Source organism: Ichthyophthirius multifiliis (genome assembly GCF_000220395.1).
Source record: "Ichthyophthirius multifiliis unplaced genomic scaffold scaff_1120509250983, whole genome shotgun sequence".
Lineage (NCBI taxonomy): Eukaryota > Ciliophora > Oligohymenophorea > Hymenostomatida > Ichthyophthirius > Ichthyophthirius multifiliis.
Window position 1 is genome coordinate 61,785 of NW_004086314.1, and position 20,263 is coordinate 82,047.

At 19.1% G+C, this 20,263-nt stretch overlaps 5 protein-coding genes across 5 annotated transcripts, besides 24 other annotated features; 2 read left to right on the plus strand and 3 right to left on the minus strand. All coding sequences in view use genetic code 6, as the record gives it.

Annotated features, from left to right (window-relative positions):
- Nucleotides 1-538: 538 nt before the first annotated feature.
- Nucleotides 539-576: a microsatellite.
- A 381-nt stretch (nt 577-957) lies between these two features.
- Nucleotides 958-2,759: a microsatellite.
- On the plus strand, nt 1,623-2,988 carry IMG5_124260 (hypothetical protein). The gene has a single exon (XM_004032299.1). The coding sequence runs from the start codon at nt 1,885-1,887 to the stop codon at nt 2,425-2,427; it is 543 nt and encodes a 180-aa protein (XP_004032347.1). The 5' UTR covers nt 1,623-1,884; the 3' UTR covers nt 2,428-2,988.
- A 99-nt stretch (nt 2,989-3,087) lies between these two features.
- Nucleotides 3,088-3,177: a microsatellite.
- Nucleotides 3,098-3,176: a microsatellite.
- Nucleotides 3,123-3,171: a microsatellite.
- Nucleotides 3,178-3,507: 330 nt separating the features above from the next.
- Nucleotides 3,508-3,558: a microsatellite.
- Nucleotides 3,559-3,579: 21 nt separating this feature from the next.
- Nucleotides 3,580-3,624: a microsatellite.
- Nucleotides 3,592-3,647: a microsatellite.
- A 134-nt stretch (nt 3,648-3,781) lies between these two features.
- Nucleotides 3,782-3,837: a microsatellite.
- Nucleotides 3,838-4,211: 374 nt separating this feature from the next.
- Nucleotides 4,212-4,265: a microsatellite.
- Nucleotides 4,266-5,858: 1,593 nt separating this feature from the next.
- On the minus strand, nt 5,859-7,405 carry IMG5_124270 (isocitrate dehydrogenase, putative; the record flags this gene model as incomplete). The annotated part of the gene is made up of 3 exons (XM_004032300.1): nt 5,859-6,092; nt 6,202-6,958; nt 7,006-7,405. 3 exons carry the CDS (start codon nt 7,403-7,405, stop codon nt 5,999-6,001), a joined length of 1,251 nt encoding a protein of 416 aa, XP_004032348.1. The 3' UTR covers nt 5,859-5,998.
- Nucleotides 5,883-5,966: a microsatellite.
- Nucleotides 6,094-6,195: a microsatellite.
- Nucleotides 6,094-6,196: a microsatellite.
- Nucleotides 6,096-6,195: a microsatellite.
- A 3,212-nt stretch (nt 7,406-10,617) lies between the features above and the next one.
- Nucleotides 10,618-10,685: a microsatellite.
- Nucleotides 10,628-10,698: a microsatellite.
- Nucleotides 10,630-10,686: a microsatellite.
- A 624-nt stretch (nt 10,699-11,322) lies between the features above and the next one.
- Nucleotides 11,323-11,363: a microsatellite.
- Nucleotides 11,325-11,362: a microsatellite.
- A 1,761-nt stretch (nt 11,364-13,124) lies between the features above and the next one.
- Nucleotides 13,125-13,183: a microsatellite.
- Nucleotides 13,184-13,331: 148 nt separating this feature from the next.
- IMG5_124280 (hypothetical protein) lies at nt 13,332-14,173 on the minus strand (the record flags this gene model as incomplete). Its single annotated transcript, XM_004032301.1, has 3 exons — nt 13,332-13,373; nt 13,508-13,845; nt 13,903-14,173. 3 exons carry the CDS (start codon nt 14,171-14,173, stop codon nt 13,332-13,334), a joined length of 651 nt encoding a protein of 216 aa, XP_004032349.1.
- An 88-nt stretch (nt 14,174-14,261) lies between these two features.
- Nucleotides 14,262-14,323: a microsatellite.
- Nucleotides 14,267-14,326: a microsatellite.
- A 470-nt stretch (nt 14,327-14,796) lies between these two features.
- Nucleotides 14,797-14,832: a microsatellite.
- A 50-nt stretch (nt 14,833-14,882) lies between these two features.
- IMG5_124290 (protein phosphatase catalytic gamma isoform, putative) lies at nt 14,883-15,990 on the plus strand (the record flags this gene model as incomplete). Its single annotated transcript, XM_004032302.1, has 3 exons — nt 14,883-15,348; nt 15,402-15,919; nt 15,979-15,990. The coding sequence occupies 3 exons, from the start codon at nt 14,883-14,885 to the stop codon at nt 15,988-15,990; spliced, it is 996 nt and encodes a 331-aa protein (XP_004032350.1).
- Nucleotides 15,991-16,252: 262 nt separating this feature from the next.
- IMG5_124300 (protein kinase domain protein) lies at nt 16,253-18,233 on the minus strand (the record flags this gene model as incomplete). Its single annotated transcript, XM_004032303.1, has 2 exons — nt 17,730-18,233; nt 16,253-17,679 (listed from the first exon to the last, which is right to left on the minus strand). The coding sequence occupies exons 1-2, from the start codon at nt 18,220-18,222 to the stop codon at nt 16,253-16,255; spliced, it is 1,920 nt and encodes a 639-aa protein (XP_004032351.1). The 5' UTR covers nt 18,223-18,233.
- Nucleotides 18,234-19,537: 1,304 nt separating this feature from the next.
- Nucleotides 19,538-19,576: a microsatellite.
- The last annotated feature ends 687 nt before the right edge of the window (nt 19,577-20,263 follow it).

Consider the following 20,263-nt stretch of genomic DNA (forward strand, 5'->3'; position numbering starts at 1 on the left):
ATAATTTTTTAATATTTTAAAAATTATTTGAAAACATTATATTTTTTGATATTTTCTTTAATTTTTTATTTTTTTAAAATTAATTTTTTTAAGTTTGGTTTTTATTAATAATAAGTTATATTTGCGTACTACTTACCAATCTAAAAATTAAAAATAATGTGAAAAAAGATTTTTTAAATATTATTAAATTTAAAACGAATTTATAACTATAAATTATTAAAATAACTTCTATAATTTATAAACCATTATTTTTTTAAAAAAATTTTAAATGCAAAAATATTAAATTTTATATTAAAAAAAATATAAATTAATTATAATATTAAAATTATCTTGATTAAAAAATATAATATAAAATTTATAAAAGTTTTTTAAAAAAGCAAATAAATTCATACTTAAAATACTGTAATTTATAAAATTAAAAACTTTTAAAATATATAAGAAGAAGAAAAATTTAATCTTAGATATTTATTATATCAAAAAAAATTTAAAAAATAAAATATATTAATGATATTAATATTAAAAAATTAAAATTTTTAATATAAAATAAAATTATATATAATAAATTAAAATAATATAATTCATTTATAAAAATATTTTTTTAAAAAAGGGATAAATAAAATATAAAAAATAATTTTAAGATTCAATCTTATTTTTTAAGATAATAATGTTAATTTTTTTGATTATAAGCTTTTTAGATCATATGAGAACCTTTTAATTAGTTAAATATATAAATACCATTATTATCACATTCAATAGATTATGAAACAACTCTTTATTAACCTTAATAATTTTCATTAGAAAAAAATGTAATTTTTTAGCCTGAAGGTACTTATATACTCTTAAAAGATGCATTAGCAGTAGAAGGAACATTTTCACAAACTTTAAATTATGTTCCTTTATAACCGCATTCTGAATACAAAATAGGACAATTATTTTAGATAACATTATCTCTTTTAGTAAGAGGCCATGATGTTTCTTTAGTATTTGCAATAGGAGTAGGAGTGGATTATCCTCTCATTTAATAACCAAAGTTAACCATATCATTTCCTTTAGCATTACTCCATGAACTCCAAGTAATACCACCACAACCTGGTGTTTTACAACACATTTAAGCAGCTTCTTATAAAGTAGCATACTTTTTGCAATCATCTCCAGCAACACAATCTCCTAAGTAATGATCATTTCTTTATGCTCCAAACTAACATTTAAAATTGTCTAAATTAATATCACCAGGATTTTCAACTTTATATACATTTTATCTAACATTAAGAGGCCATGATATTTCTCTAGTATTTGCAATATAATTAGGATTTGATTATCCTCTCATTTAATAACCAAAGTTAACCATATCGTTTCCTTTAGCATTACTCCATGAACTCCAAGTAATACCACCACAACCTGCTGTTTTACAACACATCTAAGCAGCTTCTTATAAAGTAGCATACTTTTTGCAATCATCTCCAGCAACACAATCTCCTAAGTAATGATCATTTTTTTAAGCTCCAAACTAACATTTTAAATTGTCTAAATTTAAATCACCAAGATTTTCAACTTTATGTCTTACATTAAGAGGCCAAGATGTTTCTCTAGAAGTAGTAATAGGAATAGGATTTGATTATCCTCTCATTTAATATCCAAAATTAACTAAATCACTTCCTTTACCATTAACCCATGAACTACGAGTAATACCACCACATCCTGGTGTTCTGCAACACATTTAAGCAGCTTCTTATAAAGTAGCATACATTTTACAATCATCACCAGCAACACAATCTCCTAAGTAATGATCATTTTTTTACTCTCCAAACTTACAACTGAATTTTTCTTAATTAATATCACCAGGATTTTCAACTTTATATACATTTTATCTAACATTAAGAGGCCATGATATTTCTCTAGTATTTGCAATATAATTAGGATTTGATTATCCTCTCATTTAATAACCAAAGTTAACCATATCGTTTCCTTTAGCATTACTCCATGAACTCCAAGTAATACCACCACAACCTGCTGTTTTACAACACATCTAAGCAGCTTCTTATAAAGTAGCATACTTTTTGCAATCATCTCCAGCAACACAATCTCCTAAGTAATGATCATTTTTTTAAGCTCCAAACTAACATTTTAAATTGTCTAAATTTAAATCACCAAGATTTTCAACTTTATGTCTTACATTAAGAGGCCAAGATGTTTCTCTAGAAGTAGTAATAGGAATAGGATTTGATTATCCTCTCATTTAATATCCAAAATTAACTAAATCACTTCCTTTACCATTAACCCATGAACTACGAGTAATACCACCACATCCTGGTGTTCTGCAACACATTTAAGCAGCTTCTTATAAAGTAGCATACATTTTACAATCATCACCAGCAACACAATCTCCTAAGTAATGATCATTTTTTTACTCTCCAAACTTACAACTGAATTTTTCTTAATTAATATCACCAGGATTTTCAACTTTATATACATTTTATCTTACAGTAAGAGGCCATGATATTTCTCTAGTATTTGCAATATAATTAGGATTTGATTATCCTCTCATTTAATAACCAAAGTTAACCATATCGTTTCCTTTAGCATTACTCCATGAACTCCAAGTAATACCACCACAACCTGCTGTTTTACAACACATCTAAGCAGCTTCTTATAAAGTAGCATACTTTTTGCAATCATCTCCAGCAACACAATCTCCTAAGTAATGATCATTTTTTTAAGCTCCAAACTAACATTTTAAATTGTCTAAATTAATATCACCAACATTTTATGAATATCCATTAAATACCCAAGATTTTTCTTTAGTATTACCAATTGCATTTAGTTAATTACCTGCTCTTAATTAAAAACCGAAATTTCTCATATCATTTCCTTAAGCACTACTCCAAGAACTATAAGTAATACCACCACATCCAGCAGTTCTACAACAAACTGATTTAGCTTCTTCTAAAGTAGGCCATTTTTTACAATTATCTCCGTTTACACACCCCCCTAAATAATTGTTATTGTATTCATTAGAGAAATTACATTATACTTATTTATTTTTTATTGATTATACACTTGTTATTGTTAACGCAATTAATAAGATTATTTATTTATATTTTTTTATCATTTTTTTTTTAATTTTTTTTTTAATTAATTTATTAATTTTTTTAAATTTTTTATTTATTTTTTATTTATACTAATAATGCGTTTTTTAATAACTATTTTTGAAAATAAAAAACGTATTTTAAATTTATTTTAAAACGTAAAAACAAAAAAAAATTATTTATTTTTAAAAATATTTATTAAATATCTTATTTATAAAATTTTCGTATGATTTTATTGTATAATTATCAATAGATTTATGGATAATTTATTATTAAATAAACTAAATAAATTATTTTAATTTATACATAAAAATATTCTATGATTTTTTTTATAAAATCTAAAAATTAAAAAATATAAAAAAATAACAAATTATAATTGTAATAATATAATTTTATATTTATTAATAATACGTATTTATTAATATATATATATATATATATATATATATATATATACATACATATTTATATAAAATTTTAGATATTATGAAAATAATAATTTATAAATATATTTTTTAATTATTCATATAATTATTTTAGTATCAATATATTTTTTTTATTTTTTTAGTTTTATGAAAAAAAATATTATTTTTTTAATACCTTTATATAAATAATGAAATAATCATTTTTTTTTTTTGAAATATCCTTTAAATATCTATAATTTTTTTTTTATATATACTTTTTTATAATAGTTTTATTTTATTTTTTCTTTTTTTCTAATTTTTTTTTTTTGTTTTTCTATACTTTTTTTAAATTAAATATAAAATATTTTAAATTTGAAAAAAATTTAATATTTAAATTTTTATTCATTTATTAAAAATTATACATATATTGTTTACTTTTTATTTTTTTTGAGGAAAAAATAAAAAAATTATAAAGAAGTAAAACACTTGATATTTTAATTAATAAATGAAAATAATAAATAATAAATTAATTAAAAACATTTATTACAGTTTTTTAATTTTAAAAATAGATTTATTTTTTTCTTGTTAAAAATATAATGGATATAATAAAATCATTTTTAAATTTTAAATTTGATAATGTAAATAAAAAAACTAAATTAATATTATAATTGCCAAAATTTACAAAATGGTTTTATAAAAACAATTATTATAAAATATATATAAAAAAAATATAATTTGTTTTAAAGAAATATAATAATTTTTATTTAAAAAAAAAATAAAAAAATATCTATATATTTAATAAAACAATATAAAAATCATTATGATTTATATATTTTAGTATTTAAAATCCATGGTAAATTTTAATTGTCATTATTTACTACTTATTCTTTTTTTAATTAAACAGAATTATTTAACAATAAAGTATCTGTTTAAAAATTGTATATATGACTTGATCTTAATAAAGAGCTTAAAATTGCAATACTTCTTCTTTCAATATTAATACTTTGTCCATAAACATTTTTTATACTTTGAATATTTTTACACTTAGGATCATTTGTTATTAGATTATTAATTTCTTTTGCATATAATCTTGTAATCTCACAACTTTCAAGCCAAAATGAAGGAGTCGCCTAATTTTAAGATAGTAATTTATAATTATCATAAAATTCTTGTAAATTAATATTCTCTTCGTTTTATGATTTCACCAATATATTGAATAAAACATAAGTACCTCCCATTCTAAAACTTTTTTCATATTTAAAATTACTGCTATCTATTAAAAAGAAACCAGAGCTCTCTTCATATAATTCTCTACTTGCAATATCTTAAGCTTTTTCATGCTAATCTATTTTTCCACCAGGATCAGTATATAAAATTTAATCTTTGTACTTGCCTTTTTTTTGTTTTTACCCAAATAATATTATCGAATATCCTTCGTTTTGATAATCTGGAAGAGGATTTTCGTTAACAAAATATTCCCATAAAAAAACTCCTGCACCTGTTAACTTTACTTTGGGTTTTTCTTAAAAACTATTTTATTTATGCTTCTTTATTTTTTTTTCTAATTGCTAAGTTTTTATTTATGTATTTATTTCTTATTTTTCTTCTTAATACTATTATTTATTGATATCCATTATATTTATTTTTGATTTTATTTTTAATATTTTATCAATTAATAATTTAGTAAATATTATTTTTATAAAATATTATATATTTTTGACTTTGTCATTTTTTTTATATTATAAAAATAAATATATATTAGAGTATGTCAATGTAAAGGTTTTTTATGCATATTAGTATAATTTTTTTTTTTTTGGACTTACTAGAGCAGTCCTTTTTTTAAAAAATACATCATGGTCAGTATATAATAAATCAGTCCATAACTTTTATTCGGCTTGACACTGAACATGCTAATAATTTATTTTTTAAAAGTGTTGAATTTTTATTAAATAAAAATAAATCTTTATAATAATATTTTATTTATTTAAATATAAATAAAATTATTAATATAAAGTTACAATACCATTATCAAAATAAAAGGTATTTTTATTTTAATTTAAAAAATAAATTTTATAATTAAATATATTCAAAATTATTTCTTTTTAATTATTAAAAAAGGATTTTCATATATATAGCAAAGGAAAAAAAATTATTTTGGTCCTTTACATTCGCTTGATAAAATAATTTTATTAGAGTTCCTTATATTATAGAATAGTGAAAAAAATTAAATTTTAAATGACATGTAGTATAGTTCAATCTATACATAGTCGGTTATTGTATTAATTATTTTTACTACTCCTTTAGTATACAAGGTTTAATATATAAAAAATTTATGTTATGTTAATTCAAGATAAAAAGACTATAAATTCAAATTAAATAATAAATTTTCATTTAAATATTTTATATAATAAATATAACAAAAAAATAAAAAAAATATTTAATTAAATAAAAATAAAAATAATAAATATTTTTAATTTAAAATTAAATTTTAATTGATAATTTTTTAAATCATAGATGAGCAACTTTATTTAAATTATTTCTTAATAATTCCGCAACTTTATCAATAAACTATTAAGTGTTAAGATATTTTGATCTATCAACACTAAAAATATAAAAAATAAAAGATAAAAAATAAAAATAAAAGAATAAAAAATAAAAATAAAAGATAAAAGATAAAAGATAAAAGATAAAAGATAAAAATAAAAATTAACTCATTTGATCCTTAGATACAAATTGCCAAATCTTTAGTCATAAATCCAGCTTCAATGCATTCAATAACAGATTTTTCTAAAGTTTTACAGAAAACATCTAATTCTTTATTTCCATCAAGTTTAGCTCTATGGGCTAACCCTTAAGACCAAGCAAAAATGGATGCAACAGAATTAGTTGAAGTTTCTTATCCTTTTTAATGTTATCTATAATGTCTAGTAACAGTTCCATGAGCAGCTTCTGATTCAATGACATCATTTTCAGCAACCAAAACACTAGTCATAAGTCCCAAACTTCCATAACCTTAAGCTAAGCAATCTGATTATACATCTCCGTCATAGTTTTTACAAGCCCACATGAATCCTCCATCTGATTTAATCATATAAGCGACCATATCATCAATAAGCCTATGTTCATACCAAATTCCTGCATTTTCGAATTAAGCTTTGAACTCTTTTGTGTATATTTCTTCAAAAATGTCTTTAAATCTTCCATCATAAGCTTTAAGGATTGTATTTTTTGTAGATAAATATAAAGGTACATGTCTTTATAAAGCATATTTAAAACAGGAATAAGCAAACTCTCTTATAGATGCGTCTGTGTTATACATTCCCATTCCTACACCACCTCCTTAATATTCATAAACTTACATTGTTTTAGGAGCGCTACCATCTTTTGGGGTAAATACAATTTCAAATTTTCCGGGTTAATTTACAACAAAATCTGTTGCTCTATATTAATCACCGAAAGCATGTCTCCCTTTTATTTATTATTTAATTAATATATATTTATTAAAATAATATTACCTATAATAATTGGTTTCTTCCATTAAGGAATTAATTTGGGAACATTCTTACATAAAATCGGTTCTCTAAATACTGTTCCTCCAATATGGTTTCTAATAGTTCCGTTTGGAGATTTCCACATCTTTTTTAATTTAAATTCTTTTACACGAGCTTCATCAGGAGTTATAGTGGCACACTTTATTCCTACTTTGCATTTTAAGATTGCTTCAGCAGCTTCTAATGTTACTTTATCATCTGTTGCATCTCTGTTTTCCATACCTAAATCAAAGTATTAAATAGGTAAGTCTAGGAAAGGGAATATTAATTTATCTTTTATCAACTTCCATATTATTCTGGTCATTTCATCGCCATCTAGTTCAGCAACAGGATTATGTACTTTTATTTTATGCATTTCAGCCATTAATTATTATTTCAGTATTTTTATTTTATTTTATTTTTATCAGAATTGTTAAATTTCTACAAAAAAATATCTTAATATAATTATATATAATTACTATTTTTTATTATTAATAAAAATTATCACTTATTCATTTATTAATTAATTATTTATTTTTTCTAGAAATAATTTATATATGAACCAAAAAAAGTAAAATTAATATAATTATAATTTTTAATCTTTTATTAAAATAAAAACAAAATTTTGGTAAAAAATTTTCAAATTAAAAAAATTTTTAATAGATTTTACTATATTTTAAAATATATTATTTGATAATATAAATTTAGTAATTTTATTGTTTATAAAACAAAAACATTACAATTAATTTTTTTTATTAGAGGTAACATTTCATTGATATAATAAAACTGATAATATTGTTTTTTAAACTTTTTATTATGTTTATAATTAAATACTAAATTCATTTAAGTGACCTTTAATTAAATAAACCCTAATTTTAATCATAATTAAATTAAAAGTTTAAATTTTAATAAGAATTTTAAAATAATGTTATTCTCTTAGTGAATTATTAATTTATTTAATAAAGTTTTTAATTTTATTTTATTATATATCATATCCTAATTTTTCTACTAATCTTATATTTATATTCATCTTGAAAAGTGTTTAAATGATTTAAATATTATAATTACTCTTTATTTATATTTTATTTTAATTAAAACTTTTAAAGAATATTTAACTATCAAATTTAGACTTGCTATTCCTAACTTAACTATTAATAAATAAGCCTTCTTTATTATTAAAGCCATCATTTAATTTATGAACCTCTCCAATTTATTTAAAGTCACTTTAAATAATTTTAAGAAGAGTATTATAATTATTTTCTTATTCTTTTTTAACAAGTAATTTTTTGAAAGCTAGAAATAAATTTCTAAGCAGTTTTTTTTCTTCTATTTATATTCATATCTGACCTATATAGAAGTTCTGATCTCATATTTTTTTAATTTAACCACAAAATTAAGCACTAAATTAGATTTTCTACTTTTTATTTTTTAGAGATTCTATTTACTACTTATTTATTTTTCATTTTTCCTGTATACTTGATAATAATTTATCTAATTCAGGAATTGTTCGATTTACGTGCATCTTTAATATTTACATTAATATATTTTTAATTTGAACCACTTAAATACCATATATATTTTAATGCACCTGCTTCTATATTTTTTCCAATAATAATGTATAATCATTTTGTATATTTTTATACCCTATTTATTTTATATACATGAAAATAAATCTTATTAAAAAGTATATTAAATAAGATTTTACTTGCTTAAATTCAAGAATAGCAAATACATATTTTTATTTTCTAAATTTTATTTATAAATTTTTAATAAAAAAGAAATCTTAATTTTTTATTAAAATCTCTTTCGCCTATTCGCCCCTTCTAATAGATCAATAATTGATTTTTTAAAAGATTAAGGGAAGGGGTGAAGGTTTTTACAAGATTCTTTAGAATATTTTTTTTCTTTTTAATTAAAATTTATATATTATAGATCTTATTGATTCCATAAATTAAGCTATATTATATATATTATTGATTTTATAATTTATTTATCAATTTAGATTAACTATAAGTTTTATTAAAATCTCAGTTTTTACTAATCGTTATTCTACTTGTTAATCTTTTTATTTTAATTTAAAATTATTTACGGTACTGGATATGTCTAATTTTTTGTTAAATTTTAAAGAAGATTTATTTTCAACAATTTTAATTATTATTTGATATAAAATTTTATAATATATATATATTTTTTTATATTAATATTTTTTATCTAAAAATATGTATTTATTTTATTATTTTTATATTCATATCCTTTTTTATATCCATATATAAACAGAAGGCATTAACCAAGAAAACAAAATATTAAATATCTTAATAATCCAAAACATTATAAAAGTAAATGCTATAGGCAAAACACATATTAAAGGAATAATAAAATTAGATAAAAAAGTTAACTAGAAGCTTTTACTACAATCATCAAACGGATGTTATGTATATAAAATATAACCTATCCAAACCCAAATAAATTTTATAAAAGAAATGGTTAGAACACCAAAACCTACAATTGAAAGTAATCCTTTAGTCCTAATCCTAAAAAAATAATAAGTATTTTAAAATATACAATATCAATATTTTTTACCAATATTTATACTTTTTAGGAGATATTTAATGTTATTAGATTTAAGTATATTTATGTGTTTCCTTTTTTTTATTATTATTTTCACATTAAATTAATTTAAAAAAATATTTTTTAACTTATAAATCTATCTGTCTGAATTTAAATATTAAAATTGCCATAAATATTATAGAAACTATTTAAAATGCCAACTGTGTTTCAAGCCAATTTACATACCCAAATTATTGTAAACATTTATTATTTTGAAAAAATAAAGAATATACAATTAAACTTCCTAATAAAATTTCAATGGATATTGGAAATAACCTATATTTTAAGTGTTTTTCATATTTGAATTATATTTATTTAAAAAAAAATTTAAATTAAAAAAAAGAAAAAAATACCATAATTTGTCTAGTTAAGGAAAATTTATACCAAAAAACCATCTTTTGTCAAAAGTCCATAACCAAGTAGTTAAATCCATTTATATTTTGGCGATATTTTTTATAAAAATTAGTGATTTATATTTTATTGAAATTATTTTAAATTAAAAACATATTTTTAAGTCTTTAAATTTTATATAACTGAAATCTGTTATTTATTAAAAAATTTAATTTTAATTTTAAGAAATTATTTTTAGGTTAGTAATATATTCATATCAACAAAAAGATTTATTTAATGAATCCTAAAGAATTTATAAATAATAAATTAAATTTTCCAATAATATATGTTAGTGGAGATTTAATGGTTTTAAAATATCTAAAATTATTTAATTAATAAATATTTATCTTTTTATAAGATTTTAAAAAATTAAATTATTTATTTACATTTTGTTTTAAAAAAAAAAGTATTTTTCATTATTAGTTTATTAAGAATTAATTATTTTTCAATAATTTCGAATTTTTTTGTTCAAATAAAAACACTTTAAAATATAGTTAAGTAAAATTCAATTAAGTATAATGTTAAATGATATTTTTTCTAATTGACATTTAAATTATTATTTGATAAAAAATAAAATTTAAGCAATAAAAAAAAGTCATTAAAATAAATATAAAAAAAATCTAAATTTAAAAAAAGATAAATAACTAAAAAATATAAAACTAAAAAAATTATTAAAATAAATAATTTCAAAAATAAAAACAAAAAACCCAAAACAAAAAATATAAAATACAAAAAAAGAGCAAATGGTATATAAAATTAATCAAATGAAAAAATAATAAAAAATAACAAATAGACAAGAGGAACACCATCATTTGGTAAAAGACATTAAAAGACACACACATTATGCAGAAGATGTGGAAGAGCCACTTACCATAAATAAAAATTAAGATGTGCTTAATGTGGATTTCCTGATGCTAAAACCAGAAGATGTATATTTTTTATTTTAATCCTTTAAAAAATAAAAAAAAACTAAAAGACGACGGATGGGCATAAAAAGCAAAAGATAGAGTTGGATAAGGAACTGGTAGAATGAGATATATGAAAACAATTGCAAGAAGAGCTAAAAATGGTTTCAGATCCGGAACTACTGCATAACCAAAAGCTAAAGTTGTTTCAAAATGAAATTCGAATTATTTAATTTTATATTGCTTTTTTTATTTAAATTCATATATAGAGTATATATGTATAATTTAAAAATAGAGAAATCCTTTTTTTTTTTTAAAAAAAAAAAATTATATATATATATATATATATGTTTTTTTGTGTTTAAACATTTATTTTTTTAGATAAATATTTATTTAAACATTTTTTGTTTTGTTTGGTTTTGTTTTTTTTTGTTTTTTTTTAATAAAAAAATAACTTTATATAAATTAATAAAAAAAGTATTATTATATATCATTTTTTATGATCTAATTTTTAAATTTCTTCTAAAATTTCTTTATCAATTTATTAAATATTTTACTAAAAAGTTTCATTAGTAACGATATCATACAAATTTTCTTTAATTTCTAAACAATCCTCCACATTTTATAATTAGTAAGTTATAACATTTTCTAAAAGTTGATAATTTTAAACAAAAGAATGTTAAATATTCCCATAAATATATAGATTTAATCCATTATACCATTTTTCATTCATATCCTGAACATTAAATTAAATTTAAATATCTTTTTGTGCAAAATCATTATTTTTGAATTCCTTTAAAAGCTTTATATTTACATAGGGATGATTTTAAATTTCCATTATATCAATTATTTCTATAGTTTGAATTTAACAAAGAATCGGTTCTTCATTTCTGCAAAGATAAATATTTATTTTATCCAATTAATTAGGAATAAATTCAATTTAGGAAATTGTTTTAGATATCTCATATTTTTTTAAGGATATAGATATATATGAACTTGCGAATCCCAAAAAATATAAGGAATATTTATATATTGGAAAAGCAAAAGAAACAAAAAAAAAAGACGAACATAAAAAAATACTGTTCAAAATTAAATATTTAGGCTAATCTTTGAAAAAATTATATTAAAAATTATTTTTTAATAATGTCTTTTCCTTTATTTTCATGTTTTATTCACGTTTTTAATTATTAATATATAATAAATAATCGAATGTTTCTTTTATTTGTTTTCTTAAATCTTCTTGGACAGTTTTTATTTTTTCAGGTGAATATTTTAATTCTAAAGATTTTTAATATGGAGATTTTTTTACACAAAAATTATAATAAGAAAATAATCTTTTCATTTTATTTATTTATATTTATTTAATATATCTTCTTTTTTTTTATTTTTTTTTTAAATATATATATATATTCTTTCAATATTTCTTTTTATTTGAAGATATTGAATCTATATTTTTTATATCAGGATAAAATGTTTTATCATAAATTAAAGTCAGTATTTTTTCATTATTAAGTAATTTTTCGATTGCTTATTCTCTTTATCCCCTAAAAGAGTCTTCTTCTTATCCTTAAAAAGCAATTCGACTTTGCCCTTTTAATTAAATAATGTCCTCTTTTATATCTTCAACACATTTTCTTATTATTTTTTCGAGCTCTGATTTTTATTAAAGTTCTTTTACGTACATTTATTTTAATTTTCTTATTCTTTATTGTTCTTAACACATTTATGTTTTTATTTCATTTATTTATTTTTCATATAAGTTATTAGTTTTTTAATAAAATGTGCTTTTTTTTTAATTCTAAACACTTTATTACTAATTTGGCTGTTAATATTTTCTCATTACCCCTTTTTTTTAATTTATTTTATGTTTTTTTAAGTTAATAATATATATTTTTTTTATAAGTGTCAAAATTTTTATATAGAGGTTTCTTATTTTTTTTACTTATTTACAATTTGTTGATTTGCTTATTGATTTTTAATGAGCTTTATTAGTTGACAAATAATTTTATTTCCTATTTTATTATTCTGATGAAATACACGATATGTTTTCGCTTTCAAATTGTTTTATTTTATCTTGTAATTCTTCATGTTAGTCTTCCTCTTCTTTCTAGACTTAATTTAGCATTTTTTCATAATTTTCAATTTAACTTTTTAATATGGCATTCTTTTTTTCTTAATTATTAATTCTCTTTTATAATTTATTATATATATATATATATATATATATATATATATATATATATATATATATATATATATATTATTCCTTTATTATATAAAAAATACTTCAATAACATATCTCGATCATTTTCTTATGTTTAATATTAAGCCTAAAGATCCATAAATTTTTTCATTAAATTAATATTTTCATTATCTATTTTTTGTGCAATATTTTCTATCCATTCAAGTTCAGAAATCAATTAATTTTCTCTTTATATATAATCTTAATCTCTAATTATAATAATAATATATAAATATTGATTATTCTTTATTTTTTTTAAAAAAAATACTTTTTCCCTTTTTTATTCTTTCTTCTTCAAATTATTTTTTATTTCAGATATTTTCTCATTAAAAAATCTTATTACTGTCTTTTCTTAATCTATAAGAACTAAAGATGTCTTTAATTGTAATTAATTGACTCTTTCTAATATTTCTTGATGATATTTCATTGGTACTTCCATTTTTTTTGCTTCATTTGTGTCTAAAACGGCTTTCTATCTTATTTCATTTTGTAGTTCCTCTATGATTTTTCTATATTCGAGTTCTCTTTTTACACATCTTTCTTTTCTTATTTCTAATTCTTATTTTAGATTTTCATTAATAGCTTTCTGTTCTTCCAATAATTATTCAACCTCCTAAGCCCTCATTACACAATCATACGCACTACTTTCTGGTTTCATGGGTGTTAATCCAGTTATTGGATCTTTCATTAAATAAATGAAACAATTAATACTTATTTAAAATAATATTTTTTTCTTACCTTTAATTTTTAATTAATTGCTTCTTTAATATTATTACTCATTTATTTTTGGTAAATTTTGACGATTTGGTTTTAATAAACTATCTGATGGTATAACTTTTTTTATTTTTTTCTTTGAATTTTTTTGTTTTGTTTTTTTATTTTTACATTTAATAATTTCTGGAGTTAAATTTGTTAACCTTTCTGCTATTTAAATCATTTTTTACATTGATTATGATGTTTTTATATATTCTGCTTCATCCGATTCTTTTACTTCTTTTTACAATAACATTTTTTTATATATTGTTGTTTTTTTTAAATGATTTAGTTATATTTATTATTATTATTTTTTAATTTTTATTTATTTTATTTCATATATGTTTTTATTTAAATTAAATAATAATTAATTTTAAATTTAATAAAATAAAAATTTATATTTTATAAATATTTTTACCAAATTATACTGTTTATTTTTATTAAATAAATAAAGTTTATCTAAGAACTATATAGTTTGCCTTATTTTATTTTTTTTAGAATAATTATTTTAATAATATTTTTATTTAATTTTAATACCATAAATTGAAAACGGTATTTATAATTTTAATGATTAAATATAAAAATCATTTTAATTTTTAAAATTATTAAAAAATGATTTTATATAATTTTTAATCATCAAAAAATTATCTTATATCTGATGTGTAATTTTTAAAAATATTATTATACAAAAATAATATTTTCCTTATATTATTTTATATCATTTTAAAAAAAAATTAGAAATAAAAATAATGAATATATAAAGTTATACAACAAATCGTATATAGCTTGCATTATATTAATTATTTTTATTTATTGAAATAAATAAAAAAATTACATATTTATAAACATAACTATTTATAAACAAATTTTCTTAAAAAAAAAAAAAACCAAAAAAAACCAAAAAAAACCAAAAAAGTAAAAGTTAAAAAAAGGAAAAAATAAAATAAAAATAGTAAATCATATAAATGTAAAAACAATCAATAGATATAGACGATATTATAGAAAAATTAATAGAATCAAAACCATCTTCAAAGATAAGAAGTTCTGCATTATCTGAAGCTGAGATTAAAGCTTTATGCTTAAAATCACGAGAAATATTTTTATCTTAACCAATGTTGTTAGAGTTAGAGGCACCAATAAAAATTTGTGGTAAAAATAATATAAATATAAAATATTTACCTTTAAGAAAATTAATAAAAGGTGATATACATGGATAATATCCTGATTTATTAAGAATGTTTGAATATGGAGGATTTCCGCCTGAAGCAAATTATTTGTTTTTAGGAGATTACGTAGACAGAGGAAAATAATCATTAGAGACAATTTGTTTATTGCTAGCGTATAAAATTAAATTTCCCGAAAATTTTTTTCTTTTACGAGGAAACCATGAATGTTCTTCAATAAATAGAATATATGGATTTTATGATGAATGTAATTTTTTTTATAAGAAAAAATAATTTAAAAAAAAAAAACCAAAAAAATAGGTAAAAGAAGATATAATGTAAAATTATGGAAAGTATTTACTGATTGTTTTAATTGCTTACCTATATGCGCTATAGTAGACGAAAAAATTATATGTATGCATGGAGGGTTATCTCCAGAACTGAATAATTTAGAAACTATTCATAGAATTATGCGACCAATAGAAATTCCAGATACAGGACTTTTATGCGATTTATTATGGAGTGATCCAGAAAAAGACATTTTAGGTTGGGCAGACAATGAAAGAGGTGTAAGTTATATTTACGGACCAGATGTAGTTTCCAGTTTTTTAAAAAAATTCGATTTAGATTTGATTTGTAGAGCCCATTAGGTTGTAGAAGATGGATATGAATTCTTTGCAAAAAGACAACTTGTTACAGTTTTTTCAGCCCCAAATTATTGCGGAGAATTCGATAATTGCGGAGCTCTTATGAGCGTTGATGAAAGTTTAATGTGTAGCTTTTAAATATTAAAACCAGGAGATAAAAAGTCGAGTAATTAGAGACCGAAAACTCCTAAAGTATTTTTTAAATAAATTTATATATATTCTCTCTTTCTATTATTTTATTTTATTTTTAGTTTGTTAATTGAAGAATATTTAAGAGATTTCACTTTATTTTTTTATTTTTTTAAATAAGAAGAAATTTAAGAGAAAAAAAAAAAAACTATTAAAAAAATAATAATAAAGATTAAAAAAAATAATAAAATATATAAAAGTTTTTTTATTTTGATTACAATTTTTTTAATTAGGCCAATATATAATTCTTTATTTTATAAAATTTATATTAATATTTTTTATTTTATTTTTTAAATTATTATTAAAATAAAAAAATATATTTTTTTTATTTTTCTTTCATTTAAGCACTTAAGGAATAGTTAAAAGAAGTTCTTCTAAAAAAATTATTTAATCAACCAAATGCCAAAACCCAATATTATCTGCCTAAAGTATTTATACAAGTTTTGTCCTCATATCTTCAACAGAAGTATTTTATTAGTTATATTTCACAAAATCATAAGCTTTTTCGTATATAACGTTTCCTAATCCAGCTTCACATCTATGTATGAACAGCTTAATTCTATCTTAAATTTTATAATATTAAGGATTATAGTTTATTTTCTCATCTTCATTTATATTTTCTTCACATTCTTCTTCATTAAAAGTATAATCTTCTTCATCTTCTTCTTCTTACTCATCATTATTACCTTCATTTTCATAATAAATATTTTCTTCTTCTTCAATTATTTTGTCATTGTTTTCTTCCTCTTCCACATTTATGTGATATTCTTTATTATTTGCTTTAAGACTTTCCTTTAAAGTATTTATTTTTATAGTTTTTTCTTTTAGTTTAGTTTTCATAAGCTCAATTTTTGCATCGATTTCCTCATATTCAGATTCTTCATTATCTTCTTCTAAGATGACTTAATCTTGGCTTTTTTATTCATCATCTTCTCCTTCAGAAAGCTTACTTGTTGAACCATTTTTTTAATCAAAGCTTTCCCTTTCGATTAAATCTAAAGAAAAATCTTCATTTTAATTTTTTTTTTTTTTTTAATTTTAAAGCTATTAAAAATTATTATTTGAAATTTATTTATTTTTTTAATTAACTGGAATTTTTTCTTTCGATAATATTTATTATTATTACCTTTTTTTATTATTTTATGAATATTTTTTATCCTCAAGTTTTTTTATTTGTTTTTCAATTTTTAATTTTTCATCAATTTATTTTTTCAATTCTTCTTTATCTTTTTATACTTTTTTTTCCAAAAAAGCCCTTTACCCTTATCTTTTTGGAGGCCTTTTTTGACTTTAATCATCAAAATCAAGTGCACTTATTCCATTTCCATTCTATATTTATTATTATATTATTTCCATTAAATTTAATTTATATGCTTAATCTTTCAAACTATCTTAATATATATCATCTATATCATTCGGAAGACATACTTCAGGATATTATCCGCTAAATATCTCACACATGTATTAAAATACTCTCTTTTTTACAAAAGGCTTATTTAATATTTCGATAATGCTGGGCCTATTATTTGGGACTAGTTATAGCATTTTCCCAATCAAATCTCTTAAACCCCATGAATAACTTGAATTTATTGGTGGATATGATCCTTTCATTATTTTTACAGCTAAGCCATTTAAACTTTAAGCATCAAATGCATGTCTTAAATTACACATTTCATATAAAACACATCCGAAAGCCCATACATCGCTTTTATAACTATAAGGCTTATATTTAAATAATTCTGGTGACATGTAATATGGAGTTCCTTTTAATTATAGAAATTGATATAAATTTATATTATAAAAATGTATTTACCTATACATGTATTTGCAAAATCTCTTGTAGAATCTAATACTTTTGCAATTCCGAAGTCACCTAACCTAACCCTTCCATGTTTAAGAAATATATTTTATGTCTTTAAATCCCTATGTAATATCTTTTTATCATGTAAATAATATAATGCTAATGCCATTTAAGCTAACCAATCTAAAATTTGGTTTTCTGGAAAGTGTTTGCCTTTTTAATTTTGAATTTTATTATGCATATCACCTCCCTCACAATGTATCATTACTATATTTAAATATTGTTCTCGGTCCATATAACTATCTTTGTAAGCTACAATATTTGAATGTCGTAATTTTTGTAATAATCTAACTTCATTTTCAGTATTTTCTCGATCTTTTTAACACATGTCTCTTGTTTTTATTTTCTTTATTACGTATAATTTGTCTTCTCGCATATGCCTTACCATATATACTTAACCAAATGCACCTGATCCAATTAATTTTATGGTTTCATATACTTCCATTTTTTTCTTTAACTTTTTAAAATTCTTTTTTTTGATTAACTTTTTTTAAAAAATTTTTGTTGTTGATTAAAAAAAAAAAATTATTAAAAACAAAAGAATGTAAAAGAATATTAAATTTTTTTGTGAAAAAAAATAAATATTTATTTGAGAAAAGTATAATTATTTAAATTTAAACTAATTAACTCTTATACAATTATCATCATGTTTTTTTATCTAAATTAAAGAACGTTTTATATAAAATATCAGAATTTTTTATATTTTTTGAAAGCTATTAAAAGTATATATAACTTAAAAACACTAAATAATAAAAATATTTTTAGTAAAAAAATAAAAAACAAACAAGATATTAAATTAAATTTAAAAAATACTAAATATTTAACACATATTTACATCTATAAACTTAAAAGTACATTCTTTAATTTAAGAAGATTTTAAATTAATTATGCTTTTTCTTTACATCCTTTTTTTAAAAAATTAAATTTATTATATATTTTTTTTAGAGAATATTATCTTTGTTTTCTTTTCTAATATTTTATAAGGAAGTAACTCATAAAAATTCATAAAATTTTAAATAAATTTTATTTAATTATAAAGAAAAAATACTGTTTAATATGCAATTCGTTATTATTTAATTTCTAAATAAAATCAGAAAAAAAAAAAATTAGATATATAATCAGATTCACACCCTTAATTTCTTTTTATTTTCTAATAAGCAAAGTGGGGATTTTATTTTCATTTAACTTATGATTTCGTAAAAAAATAGCATTTATTTATAAAAGAATTATTATAAGATTTAATATTTTTAATTGACCTTTATTTACTTTCGGATTTTATTTATCTTAAATTAATTTCATATTTTTCCCATTTAGTGTGCATTAACTATTTAAAGAATCATTATAATATTTATATTTTTAAGAAGATTTGAATGTTTATTTACTGAAGGGCCTCCAAATTAGCTTTCGTTTATTTCATTATTATTCTAAATAAATTTATGTTTACATTTTAATAAAAAAAGTTACCTGAGGATGTTTTCCTATTATCTATATAAGTATTATTAAGTGAAAAAAATAATTAAAACTCATTTTTTTAAATTTAAGAATTATTAAATATTTTTTATTTAAGTTTTTTAATTCAGGATTTTAATTTTTTGAAATAATTCTTTTTTATTTCACTTTTATATACTGTTTCCTATATATTTTATAAAATCTTAAATAATTATTTATGTAATTCAATGTTTCTTGTTTAATATTGTTATTATAATTTTTCTAATTTAATATTTAATTAATTTTATTATATAATTACTTTATCAAAATAGATAAATTTAACTTTATTGAATAAACTTTAATATTATTGACAATATTATTATTTAAATTAAATTTTTATCATAAAATAGTAAGTATCTTTAATTTCTATATACTTATAAAAATATAATATAATACATTTTTTTGTATTCACCTATTTCCAATAATATATATAAATTAGTATAAAAAGTATATATTTTTTTAATTTACAAGATAATTCTAGTATTATTTTTTTAAAAAAAATTCTTTCTCTTTATTTATTTTTAAATTTTCTTTGTTAGTTAAATTCATCATTATTATTATTTTTATTTTAAAATTAATCAATCAATATAGCTAAATAATATTCCAATAAAAATAAAAATAAAAACATATTTTATTTTTTTTAGAAATATTCCATTGAAGGTTATATGATATCTAATTACTTAAACTGATTTAAAATGTAAGTTCTATAGATGTATTTTTAGTTTTAGAATATGTCTCTGAATATAATTTCGAAATATTATTTCCGTTTTCAATCCATAAATACTTCAAATTATTTTATAAAATTGGAGTTTTATATCCTTTTCACTGCAAGCATTCATTTCATTTTATAATAATATCGATTAATACAAAAAACAAAAATTCTCATCACAAACGAATTATTTCTATATAAAACAATTTTTTTAATTAATTTTATATATCCCTTTTTATTCTTCAATAATTTCTTCTTTATAATTATTTTCAACTAAAAATCTGAATTC